At 46.1% G+C, this 13702-nt stretch overlaps 1 protein-coding gene across 2 annotated transcripts in view; it reads right to left on the reverse strand.

The window, feature by feature from the left end:
- Nucleotides 1-1882: 1882 nt before the first annotated feature.
- LOC139279670 (digestive cysteine proteinase 2-like) overlaps nt 1883-13702 on the reverse strand; it is a 63824-nt gene continuing 52004 nt past the window's right edge. For both annotated transcript variants that reach the window (XM_070898774.1, XM_070898773.1), the window contains exons 10-11: nt 6992-7181; nt 1883-2734 (exon numbers count right to left, since the gene is read on the reverse strand). In XM_070898774.1, coding sequence (XP_070754875.1) covers nt 2547-2734; nt 6992-7181 — 378 coding nt within the window. In that variant the 3' untranslated portion in view covers nt 1883-2546. The remainder of the gene's footprint in view (nt 2735-6991; nt 7182-13702) is intronic.

The raw sequence follows: 13702 nt of genomic DNA on the forward strand, positions 1-13702 counted from the left end.
CATGGCACTATTTCAAAGAAGAGCAGGGGAGTTATCCCCGGTGTCCTGGATAATATTTATCCCTCAATCAACATCACAAAAACAGATTATCGGGTCATTACCACATTGCTGTTTGTGGGAGCTTGCTGTGCGCAAATTGGCTGCTGCGTTTCCCACATTACAACAGTGACTTAATTGGCTGTAAAGTGCTTTGAGACGTCCGGTGGTCGTGAAAAGCGCTACATAAATGCAAGTCTTCCCTCCCTCCCTTCCTTCCTTCATTCCTTCTCTCCCTCCTCCCCCCCCCCGGGGCGTGAATCTCTACATTCTGCCCGAGAGGCAAGAGTTCTTATCATGGAGTCAAAGCTGACACAGCAGCAGATTATATATTCCCTCAAACACAAAGTACTACAGTGTTGATTGTACGTGCCAATTCTATAAACAGACTTTTGAAAAGGTTTTTTAACACTTGCAGTAGCAGAAACGATGGGTGATGCAATGATTATTCACCTTAATGCACTGAAGTCCAAATAAGCAGAATACTAAAACTGTTCAAAGATACGAGTTTAGAGCGACACGTGTTCACTGTAAATGAGTCATTCCCAAATAATAACCCAGCTCACAGTAAAACGCTGATACCACAACACACTTCCATTTGCAAGCTTGGTAAAAATGGCCTTCAAGTCATTTGTTCAGTGTGCCGGTACCATAGAAACATAGAAATTTACAGCGCAGAAGTAGGCCATTTCGGCCCATCATGTCCGCACCGGCCGACAAAGAGCCACACGGCCCTCGGTCAGCAGCCCTGAAGGTTACATATAAACCTATGAACAATGAACAATGGTGGACAGGTAAAGAGTACCCAGCCCAACCAGTCCGCCCCACACAACTGCGATACCCCATGTATCGCAACATTTTACACTCCACCACACCCGGAGCCATGTGACCTCCTGGGAGAGGCAAAAAAAACTAGATAAAACCCAGGCCAATTGGGGGAAAAAAATCTGGGAAAATTCCTCTCCAACCCATCCAGATGATCGAAACTAGTCCAGCCAACAAGAGGTTATCCAGTCTAATCCCACTTTCCAGTTCTTGGGTCCGTAGCCCTGTAGGTGACAGCACGTCAGGTGCACATCCAAGCTCCTTTTAAATGTGGTGAGGGTTTCTACCTCTATCACCCTTCCAGGCAGCGAGTTCCAGACCCCCACAATCCTCTGCGTGAAGAAGCTTCCCCTCAAATCTTCCACCAACCACTTGAACCATATGCCCTCTTGCAATTGACCCCTTCACCAAGGGAAATAGGCCCTTACTATCCACTATATCCAGGCCTCTCAAAATTTTATACACCTCAATGAGTTCTCCCCTCAAACTCCTCTGTTCCAAGGAGCACAAACCCAGCCTACCTAATCTGTCCTCATAGCTAAGATTCTCCATTCCAGGCAGCACCCTCGTAAATCTCTCCACCCTCTCCAGTGCAATCACATTCTTCCTATAATACGGCGACCAGTACTGCACGTAGCTGTGGCCTATCCAGTGTTCAGTTTCCACACCTTAGGAACCCTTACAGGTGCTCCTTAAAACCTACCTCGCTTTTGGTCATCTGCCGTAATTTCTTCTTATGTGGCTCGGTGTCAAATTTATTTGTTTTGTCTTAAAATGCTCCTGTGAAGCGCCTTGGTATGTTTAACTACATTAAAGGTGCTATATAAATACAAGTTGTTGTAGTTGTTGAATTCCTTATTGGATTTATTAGTGACTATCTTATATTTCTGATGTAGGTAAATTAATGAATGGCATATTTTTGTTATGCTTTAAATCTGCATACGTGTTTTTTTTAATAACTGTTGTGTCAATTTTACAAAACCACATTTATAGATGAAAGAAAGGATCTGAACTCTGAGGAAAAATTCCACAATGATTTATTAGGGCAAAAATCTAACATCATAAAGCATAACAGAGATTATATCTGCTTAACCACACTGATTCTTTTAAGTGCCATTGTGTTTCTCCTTGATCACATATGAAAATATTTCCATAGAGGAACACCATCCACAGGCATGATGGTGTTTGTAATGTACGCCCCGGTGAGCATGCTCACAGGCTGGGAGAGTTGTGGCATTGTGAGTGGCTTAGCCAGTCATGTGATGTTCACAAGACTCAATAAAACCCCAGCCAATTGGGTTCGGGGGATCCACGATGGGGCAGATGGTTCTGAGCTTGGTGGATGAACTGGTAATGTGTCGTGTGATTGTTAAACCTTTGCTAATAAACCAACTAGTTCTTAATAGCAACGTGTTGCTATGAATTCTTAAGCAAAGAACCCATGAAGCAAATACATTACAGTGTTCAAGAGTCCATCAGTTAGGAAAAGCAAGAAAAGAAATTAAAGGTTAGACTTTATTAGTCCTAAGGCAATACCCTATTAGTTTTCATTCCATTATTAATTTTCATGTGGTGGTTTTCATGATGAGAAAAATTGTTGCAATAATCTGCACAAAAAAAATTGATTCTGACTAAACGTTTGAGTAAGCAACACAAATCAAACATTCGTATGTCTTAATATGCAGTTACTCCAGGGTGACATACGTTGCATCTGTAGCAACTCCACAGTTGTTGTCTTTCATGGACATCAGGACATATCCATTATTACCCCAGTATGTTGACCAGGAATTTTTAATGAGCCAGTACGACTGACCATCCAGGATTCCGTAACCAACAGCGAGCACAGCATGATCCAAATCGGTCAGCTTGTTTCCTAAAACAGAAACATAACATTAAAAGATTTCAAGCTGTGACTCTGTTCCCATCTATTTTACACAAGAATGGTTCCAGGGATGAGGGACTTCAGTGACGGGGAGAGACTGGAGAAGCTGGGGTTGTTCTCCTTGGAGCAGGGAAGGTTGAGAGGAGATTTGATTGAGGTGTTCAAAATCATGAGAGGTCTAGACAGAGTAGATCGGGAGAAACTGTTCCCATTGGTGGAAGGGTCGGGAACCAGAGGACACAGATTTAAGGCAATTGACAGAAGAACCAAAGGCGACATGAGGAAAAACGTTTTTACGCAGTGAGTGGTTAGGATCTGGAATGCGCTGCCTGAGAGGGTGGTGGAGGCAGACTCAATCATGGCTTTCAAAAGGGAGTTGGATAATTACCTGAAGGAAAATAATTGCAGGGCTCCGGGGAAAGGGCCGGGAAGGGGGACTGGCTGAGCTGCTCTTGCAGAGAGCCGGCACGGGCTCGACGGGCCGAATGGCCTCCTTCTGTGCTGTAACTGGTCTATGATTCTATGACATAAACCTGAGCTGAAGAATACAGACACAAAGTGTGTCTGTTTTTAGCAATGAATATAATTTCGTAGCACGAACAGAAAGCGCAACATTTTTCATACTCCGATTCCATGTCATTGGAGAAAACTGCCCTGGTTATGTTGATGGGAATACACAATATTAATAAGCTGGTGTTTTCCTTTGGTATAGGGGATGGAGGGGGATGGGGAAACAGCAGCTGGTCCATTGATAATGGAAAAAACTGCAGTTCGTGTCGGCACGTGAGTAAATAAAAGCCAGCACAAATGATCAAACCGTGCAAGTCTGAGAAATTGTATAGATTGAATCCAACTGCCACTGTTGCCTTTAATAACAATATAGTGCCTTTAATGTAGTAAAACCTCCCAAGGCACCCCACAGCAGTGTTATAGACAAAACAAATAAATTTGACACCGAGCCACATCAGAAGAAATTAGGGCAGGTGACCAAAAGCTTGGTCAAAGAGGTCGGTTTTAAGGAGCATCTTGAAGAAGGAAATAGAGGTAGAGAGACGGAGAGGTTTAGGGAGGGAGTTCCAGAGCTTGGGGCCCAGGCAACAGAAGGCACGGCCACCGATGGTGGAGCGATTATAATCAGGGATGCTCAAACCAGCAAAGGAGTGGTTTCTTAATCAATCCTTATTTCTTAGACTTTTATATCTTTTTCTGACTGAAATGACAGAGGGATGACCCAGTGCCCAGGAAGCTGCCAATGCCACTCGAATTCTTACTCCTGTTCCTACCCTGCTTGGACTCAAAAACTCAACAAGACTGCGAACAATTAATTTACATGTGTTCCCCGCCCTCGTACATCCAAGCTCAAAACCTCAAGTTCATGAAACCTATATTGGAATTATTTTGTGAAATTAGCACAAATTCAGCAGCAACAACAACAACTTGTATTTATATAGTGCCTTTAACATAGTAAAACATCCCAAGGCGCTTCACAGGAGTGTTACAGACAGAAAATCTGGTGCTGAGCCGCACAAGGCGAAATTAGGGCAGGTGACCAAAACAGTGATCAAAGAGATAGGTTTTAAGGAGCGTCTTTAGAAAGAAAAAAAGATTTGCATTTAAATTGCGCATTTCATGACCACCAGACATTTCAAAGTGCTTCCGGGATGGCGGGACTGACCTATCAAGAAAGACTGGATCAACTGGGCTTGTATTCACTGGAGTTCAGAAGAATGAGAGGGGACCTCATAGAAACATATAAAATTCTGACGGGGTTAGACAGGTTAGATGCAGGAAGAATGTTCCCAATGTTGGGGAAGTCCAGAACCAGGGGTCACAGTCTAAGGATAAGGGGTAAGCCATTTAGGACCGAGATGCGGAGGAACTTCTTCACCCAGAGAGTGGTGAACCTGTGGAATTCTCTACCACAGAAAGTTGTTGAGGCCAATTCACTAAATATATTCAAAAAGGAGTTAGATGAGGTCCTTACTGCTAGGGGGATCAAGGGGTATGGCGAGAAAGCAGGAATGGGGTACTGAAGTTGAATGTTCAGCCATGAACTCATTGAATGGCGGTGCAGGCTAGAAGGGCCGAATGGCCTACTCCTGCACCTATTTTCTATGTTTCTATGTTTCTATGTTTACTGCCAATGAATGTACAATGTAGTCACTGTGGTCATGTGGCAGCCAATTTGCGCACTCGCGACTCCCACAAACAGCAATGTGAGAATGATCAGCTAAACTGTTTTTGTTATGTTGATTGAGGGATAAATATTGGCGAGGACACCAATATTAAAGGAAGGTAGAGAGGTGGAGAGACTGAGCGAGGGAGTTCCAGAGCTTAGGGCTTAGGTAGCTGAAGGCACGACCACCAACGGTGGAGCGATTATAATCAGGGAAGCTCAAGAGGGCAGGATTAGAGGGGCGCAGACATCTCGGGACAGGGGGGGTGGTGAGGACTAGAGGAGATTACAGAGATAGGGAGGGGTGAGGCCCTGGAGGGATTTGCAAACAGCGAGCACAGGGGGTGATGGGTGAATGCAAAGCCTAAACCTAATTGGCTGAGGGCAAGTGAACTTGTTTGGTTGCTAGCACCTCCCACCGTGTTTGTTCAACCAACTGCAATTCTTTCTCATTTGACTTTCCTTTTGCATCATCAGATCTGACTGCCTCAATTTCTATCATTTGATTGGTTAGAAAAAAAATGGCTTTTGGGCCAAAGGCCAAGTCCTTTTGGAAGTTACTCTCACTCTGTAGTGTTTGCATCTGTGAGCATGCTCACCGGTTTGTTGAGCTGTTGAGCCTCCTCATAGGACTGCTCCTGGGCCTGGGTCTGGGTCTGGCCAAGGGGGCCATTAACCGGTGCAGGCAGTGGGTGGTCAAGGGAGTCGTTCAGCCCGAGTGCCTGCCTCTCTTCCGCGGATACGTTCGCGCCCGGGATTCCCTGGAGATGGAGCACGCGGTGTCCACCAGCACGCCCGCGGCCTTCCGTGAGAAGTGGGCGCCGGAGGGACTGGAGTGCATCATCACCCTAAGGTTCACAATGTTTTATTTGTTAATTTGTGCGTTCTAATGTCCCTTTAATAAGGGGGCACTCGGCTGTAAGTTCTCCTTGAAATAGTTGTTGAGTTGGAAGTGGTGTAGCCAGTCACGTGATGTTCACAAGACTCAATAAAACCCCAGCCAGTTGGGTTCGGGGGATCGATAATGGGGCAGGTGGTTGTGAGCCTGGTGGATGAACTAGTAATGTGTCGTGTGATTGTTAAACCTTTGTTAATAAACCAACTAGTTCTTAATAGCAATGTGTTGCTGTGAATTCTTAAACAAAGAACCCATGAAGCAAATACTTTACACACTCCAACTGGAACCAGATGGAAGAAGTGTTTATAACAAGTATTTTTAGGGGAAAAAAGAGTTTTATAGCAGATAGAATAAAGTAGATTAGATAGAAAAAAGTGAAATGCTGTAAAGTCAAATTCATGAGAATGAGGAACAAACAGAAATATATAATGTTTCAAAATGTTTGGTTCTAAATGATTATTATCTGTACTTGAGCACAGTAGAATAGGTACTCCTTAGATTTGAGTAACTATTTTATTATATTTCTGAGTCACAGTTAAGCAATACCTCAATTTTAAAATTCTATTAGGTTTAAATCCCACGCCCCTCCCTATCTCTGTAATCTCCTTCAGCCCCACAACCCCCCGAGATGTCTGCACTCCTCTAATTCTGGCCTTTTGACCATCCCTGATTATAATCGCTCCACCATCGTTGGCCGTGCCTTCTGTTGCCTGGGCCCCAAGCTCTAGAACTCCCTCCCTAAACCTCTCCGTCTCTCTACCTCTCTTTCCTCCTTCAAGATGCTCCTGAAAACCTCCCTCTTTGACCAAACTTTTGGTTGTCTGCCCTAATTTCTCCTTATGTGGCATGGTGTCAAATGTTGTTTGATAACGCTCCTCCTGTGCAGCGTCCTGAGAATGTTATTACACTAAAGGCGCTATATAAATACAAATCCTTGTTGTGGTCAAACATTTAAAATAGTTGGCCTGCAGGCATTGTCATTTCTCAGAATTGACGATTGTTTAAGGGTTGAGACTAACACACTATAATTCCAGCAGCAATGTGCAATACAACAATATTTAACCATATTCAAATGATAAAAGATGATACATTTATCCAAATATTCAGGTTTATTACTAAGAAAAGTTTATTCTATTTCCTTTTACCTGTAGAATATGAAAGTTAGAATACTGACCGCACTTTGGTTCATTGTAAACCCCACTGCTGTAAAATTGAAAGGACTTGTGTGCAGCATCAATCCCTACGGCCACAGGTCCATTTTTAAAGATGGCCATCTTTAGGGCCTCACTGTCTCCTGAAGTAACATTGGTGTAGCTCTTCAGCTTAGCTCTCAAGGTGGACTGATTATAGTGGCAGAATCCATTCTAAAAATAAATACCCAGATAAAATATGAAAATGAACTGCAAAGAAAATTGAAAGTGCAGGAATCACCATTAAAAACAAACCTCTTAGCCTCAAACATCTCATTTGACACAGACAACAAACCATTCCACGTCTAGTTCATTTACTGAAGTAAAATTACTTGCCTTAGATATGTGTTTCTCATTCGCTGCACACAGTTTATTCTCCATATCTTATGATGAAGAAGTTGTGCCTGTGTGAACTTAATCTTCCTGCTAGCTGTCTGATAGGTCTGTACTGATCATGTTGAATCGTCAGTCACGTAGTTGACAAACTATTCAATCTCTCTCTTAGATTACAGCTTGTAAGTCACTTGTTATAAAGTTCCAATGGAAGCTAATCCCGTGGTGTCAATAAGTAAAGGCCCATTGAGTTGAGCATGTATGTACTCTGAGCTCTTCAGGAATCATGCCACCATTCTCTTTTATTAAGAATCATTGAACAGTATAGCAACTGGATATATAACATAAGAACATAAGAAATAGGAGCAGGAGTAGGCCATACAGCCCCTCGAGCCTGCTCCACCATTTAATATGATCATGGCTGATCTGATCATGGACTCGGCTCCACTTCCCCGCCCGCTCCCCATAACCCCTTATTCCCTTATCAGTTCAGAAACTGTCTATTTCTGTCTTAAATTTATTCAATGTCCCAGCTTCCACAGCTCTCTGAGGCAGTGAATTCCAGAGATTTACAACCCTCAGAGAATAAATTTCTCCTCATCACAGTTTTAAATGGACCGCCCCTTATTCTAAGACCATGCCCTCTAGTTCTAGTCTCCCCTATCAGTGGAAACATCCTCTCTGCATCCACCTTGTCAAGCCCCCTCATAATCTTATACGTTTCGATAAGATCACCTCTCATTCTTCTGAATTCCAATGAGTAGAGGCCCAACCTACTCAATCTTTCTTCATAAGTCAACCCCTTCATCTCCGGAATCAACCTAGTGAACCTTCTCTGAACCTTCTCCAAAGCAAGTATATCCTTTCGTAAATATGGAAACCAAAACTGCACGCAGTATTCCAGGTGTGGCCTCACCAATACCCTGTATAACTGTAGCAAGACTTCCCTGCTTTTATACTCCATCCCCTTTGCAATAAAGGCCAAGATTCCATTGGCCTTCCTGATCACTTGCTGTACCTGCATACTAACCTTTTGTGTTTCATGCACAAGTACCCCCAGGTCCCACTGTACTGCAGCACTTTGCAATCTTTCGCCATTTAAATAATAACTTGCTCTTTGATTTTTTTCTGCTAAAGTGCATGACCTCACACTTTCCAATATTTTACTCCATTTGCCCACTCACTTAGCCTGTCTATGTCCTTTTGCAGATTTTTTGTGTCCTCCTCACACATTACTTTTCCTCCCATCTTTGTATCGTCAGAAAACCTGTCTACGTTACACTCGGTCCCTTCTTCCAAGTCGTTAATGTAGCTTATAAATAGTTGGGGTCCCAGCACTGATCCCTGCGGCACCCCACTAGTTACTGATTGCCAACCCGAGAATGAACCATTTATCCTGACTCTCTGTTTTCTGTTAGTTAGCCAATCCTCTATCCATTCTAATATATTACCCCCAACCCCGTGAACTTTTATCTTGTGCAGTAACCTTTTATGTGGCACCTTGTCAAATGCCTTCTGGAAATCCAAATACACCACATTCACTGGTTCCCCTTTATCCACCCTGTTCGTTACATCCTCAAAAAATTCCAGCAAATTTGTCAAACATGACTTCCCCTTCATAAATCCATGCTGACTCTGCCTGACCAAATTATGCTTTTCCAAATGTCCTGCTACTGCTTCTTTAATAATGGACTCCAACATTTTCTCAACCACAGATGTTAGGCTAACTGGTCTATAGTTTCCTGCTTTTTGTCTGCCTCCTTTTTTAAATAGGGGTGTTACATTTGCAGTTTTGCAATCTGCTGGGCCTCCCCAGAATCCAGGGAATTTTGGTAAATTACAACCAATGCATCCACTATCCCTGCCGCTATTTCTCTTAAGACCCGAGGATGCAAGCCATCAGGTCCAGGGGATTTATCTGCCTTTAGTCCCATTATCTTACTGAGCACCACCTCCTTAGTGATTGTGATTGTGTTAAGTTTCAACCCCTCTATAGCCCCTTGACTATCCACTGTTGGGATATTGTTAGTGTCCTCTACCGTAAAGACTGACACAAAATATTTGTTCAGAGTTTCTGCCATCTCCATCTTCGACCTTAACTTCACTTTCCCGCCCGATCTCCATATCCCTTGATTCCTTAATAACCAATGACTGAGCAGCCACAGTCCTATGGGGTAGAGAATTCCAAAGATTCATAACCCAACATTCTTCTAAATATAGCAGACAGTTAACTCTGAAGGTTTTGAACTTGGGCCTAATTTGGGGCCCCATGGTAATTAAATTGAAAGGACTCAGGGTCAGTTGCTGGAGGCTGACTGCAGAGCAGCTCTATTTAAGCTGCTTGAGCGCCTGCTCTAGAGTTGCACAATGAAACTCTGCACTGATCACCAGAATATCGTGGTGGAGTATTTTGGCCAACAACACAATCTCTGGACATAAATGCCGAGCCGGATGTTTGGGAACTCATGCAGTACGCAATGTGTCATAACCGAGATGTGAAAGATTATTGAATCCTGGGGCCAATATTTATCCCTCAATCAACATCACTAAAACTGATTGTCTGGTCATTATCACATTGCTGTTTGTGGGAGCTTGCTGTGCGCAAATTGACTGTCGTGTTTCCCACATTACAACAGTGACTACACTCCAAAAGTACTTCATTGGCTGTAAAGTGCTTTGGGACATGTGGTGGTCATAAAAGGAACTATATTAATGTAAATCTTGCTAGTTATGAATTAAACTTACTGAAAATCAGTATAGTACTTTCTTCTCAAATCACTTATCCACTTTCTTCTCAAACCACTTATCGTACAGATAAATTACATCAGAGTTGCACAAAAAGTGGGTAATTCAATGATTGGATCTCAAGACTAGCTTGAAATACTGATGCCAAATTGCACATCCTCCCTCGGAGACCGATCTAACTTTTTCGGATGGTCTGTCGAACAATCTAGCAAACAACTCGAGACAAGATCATGTCAGGCCTGCTTCCTTGATTCCTTTGAGGAAGTGACAACCCATAACAATTTTTTTAAGCAGCGAGTTGTTGTGATCTGTAATGTGCTGCCTGAAAGGGCGGTGGGAGCAGATTCAAACGTAACTTTCAAACGGGAATCCTACAAATACTTGAAGAGAAAATATTTGCATGGCTATGGGGAAAGAGCGGGGCGATGAGGAGGAATTTCTTCTCAGAGGGTTGTAAATCTGTGCAATTCTCTGCCCCAGAGAGCTGTGGAGGCTGGGTCATTGAATATATTTAAGGCGGAGATAGACAGATTTTTGAGCGATAAGGGAGTAAAGGGTTACGGGGAGCGGGCAGGGAAGTGGAGCTGAGTCCATGATCAGATCAGCCATGGTCGTATTAAATGGCGGAGCAGGCTCGAGGGGCCGTATGGCCGACTCCTGCTCCCATTGCTTATGTTCTTGTGAGAGGGACTAATTGTACTTACATTTGCCAATGGCGTTTAATAAAGCGTCACCTGAAACATTGGGCCAAAAATTGCGGTCGGAGGCTTCCCGCGGACGCAAGTCTCCGCCCAGCGAATAGACGTGTGCCGACCTGCAGTCCCGACACGCACCGGGCAGGGTCCTGGGCAGCGCATGACGTCACACCGCCAGGACCGCTGCACGCGAATCAGAAAATAGTCCCGCCCACAAGACATGTCAATCATGTCCACTTGAGTAGGCCACGCCCCCGATTGTTTCTAACTCCAGTCTTGTTGTATGGAGTTCCATTACTGTGAATGGGAATACCCCAAAAACAAAGAAAACACTTAACACAAATTTAAAAACAACCTCACTTATTTAAAATTAATATAAATTTAATTAAATTAAATGTTTTAGACAAAAAACATTTTTTGAATATTTTTTAATATGTTTTAATAGCGGTAAAAATAAACTTACCTTAATGGACAGCGTTTTTAATACAAAAATTAGTCATAACATTTACTTTTTCTATCTTTTAAAGCTATTACGCTGGTAAAAGCAGGTGTAAGAGTTTTAAGAGTGGAAGTACTATGCTGTGGTCTCAGAGAAATAAACACTCAAACACTGGAGCCAGTGTGGTGAAGAACAACAAAGCTGATCCCCAATGTAAAGGTATCTGTGTTATGAGGAAAAACTGAAGAGCCTTGAGCTCTTAGCATGGAAAGGAGCAATTAGAGAGATGCTCTTATAGAGGTCTATAACATTGTTACAGGTAGAGAATAGCTCAATCTGAATGTTACAAATTAAACAGTGGGGAAATAACAAGGTTCAAATTAGTAAAAGGTAATTTAAGGCCAGGAGGTTCTTCAAGCAGAAGCTTATCAACACTTGGAGTGGTGTTTGAAGCAGAATGATGGAGGAAATAGCCTGGGAATCATTTAGATACAGTAATGGAGGCGTGTAAGGTTGTCCCAGATTGATGCATTACGATGGCCTTCCTCATTCATAAGTTTGGAAATACTTGGATATGTTCCAAGTGGCTACTTTGCAGAGACACCAGAGAAAGTTAATATTAAACCTTTGAAGTGGTCATTGCATGAGTAGCGTGAGGTTTTAATTCTGCCACCTAGTTCTCAGCAAGTTAGCATGCAACAAACACAAAATATATTTTGGCATCCATTACACAATGTGCAGCTTAGAAATGTGATTAATTAATGGTTTACTTTCTAAAGAAATAGCTCTCTGGAATAATAGAGAATTTATCCACTTTTATGTAATATACGTGGTTAGTCTCCAGTATAGAAATCTTTTCGGCAGAGTTTACTTGCACTACAGTCTTTGGGCTGGATTTTCGGTTCTGCTCATTTCGTGGCAGTAATGGTGGCGGGGCGGTAAAGTTTGCACCCGGGAACAGTTTCCGCCACAGTCAGCAACATTGGGCAGCTGGGCCCCGAGTGTGGGGTGTGGGGCGGGGCCCCGAGTGTGGGGTGTGGGGCGGGGCCCCGAGGGCGGGGTATGGGGTGGGGCCCTGAGTGTAGGGCGGGGCCCTGAGTGTAGGGCGGGGCCCTGAGGGCGGGGTGTGGGGCGGGGCCCCGAGGGCGGGGTGTGGGGCGGGGCCCTGAGTGTAGGGCGGAGCCCTGAGGGCGGGGTGTGGGGCGGGGCCCTGAGTGTAGGGCGGAGCCCTGAGGGCGGGGTATGGGGTGGGGCCCTGAGGGCGGGGTGTGGGCGGGGCCCTGAGTGTAGGGCGGAGCCCTGGGGGCGGGGTATGGGGTGGGGCCTTGAGGGCGGGGTGTGGGGCGGGGCCCTGAGGGCGGGGTGTGGGGCGGGGCTCTGAGTGTAGGGCGGAGCCCTGAGGGCGGGGTGTGGGGCAGGGCCCTGAGGGCGGGGTGTGGGGCGGAGCCCTGAGGGCGGGGTGTGGGGCGGGGCCCTGAGGGCGGGGTGTGGGGCGGGGCCCCGAGGGCGGGGCTCTAAGTGTGGGGTGGGGCCCCGAGGGCGGAGCCCTGAGAGTGTTCGGCAGGGCTCTGTGGGGCGGGGCCCCGGGGGCGGGGTGTGGGGCGGGGCCCCAAGGGCGGGGTGTGGGGCGGGGCCCTGAGGGCGGGGTGTGGGGCGGGGCCCCGAGGGCGGGGCTCTAAGTGTGGGGTGGGGCCCCGAGGGCGGAGCCCTGAGAGTGTTCGGCAGGGCTCTGTGGGGCGGGGCCCCGGGGGCGGGGTGTGGGGCGGGGCCCCGAGGGCGGGGTGTGGGGCGGGGCCCCAGGGGCGGGGTGTGGGGCGGGGCTCTGAGCGTGTTTGGCAGGGCTCTGTGTGGGGTGGGGCCTGAGTGTGGGCGGGGCACTAGGGGAGGGGTTACACACCTCTCTCAGGGTGCTAGAACGACTGGGCATGGGACAATCCCGAGCTAAACAGCCGGCCTCGGAGCGCCCTGAGAGAGGTCTGGGAAGAAAAAAACCCTGAAAAATACCATCAAAAATATTTCCAATAAATAGGTCACATCACTACAACATAAATTGCAAAAAAAGAGGAGAAAATAACCACACTGACCCGAGGTGGACATCACTGACCTCACTGCGGCCACGACAGCTCGGCCCGCCCGCTTTCCCAGGCGGTCCCACCAGGGGGCGCTGCAGAGCGCTACGGGTCGGGCGGGAGCCGAATATCGATCCGGTGTCACAACCCGGGCGTTGTACACCGGCTCGCCTCCCGGGGGGTAACACTCCTCGCCCCACCGATACCGGCCCCGAAAACCCCGCGGGGCGCTGGGAGCTGGTCGCCCGCCTGGGAGTGCGCACCGCCGCCATTGCCCCTCCCCCTGGGGCACTAACAGAGCGGACAGGACGGGAAATCCCAGCCCTTTTGTGTCTCTCCTCAAACCATCCACTGCACATTCTGTTGTCTCCCCCACCAGTTTAGACTGTGTAATTGTAATTTTCTCTTGGGGGG

The sequence above is a fragment of the Pristiophorus japonicus genome, chromosome 14, assembly GCF_044704955.1.
Source record: "Pristiophorus japonicus isolate sPriJap1 chromosome 14, sPriJap1.hap1, whole genome shotgun sequence".
NCBI classification, from domain to species: domain Eukaryota; kingdom Metazoa; phylum Chordata; class Chondrichthyes; family Pristiophoridae; genus Pristiophorus; species Pristiophorus japonicus.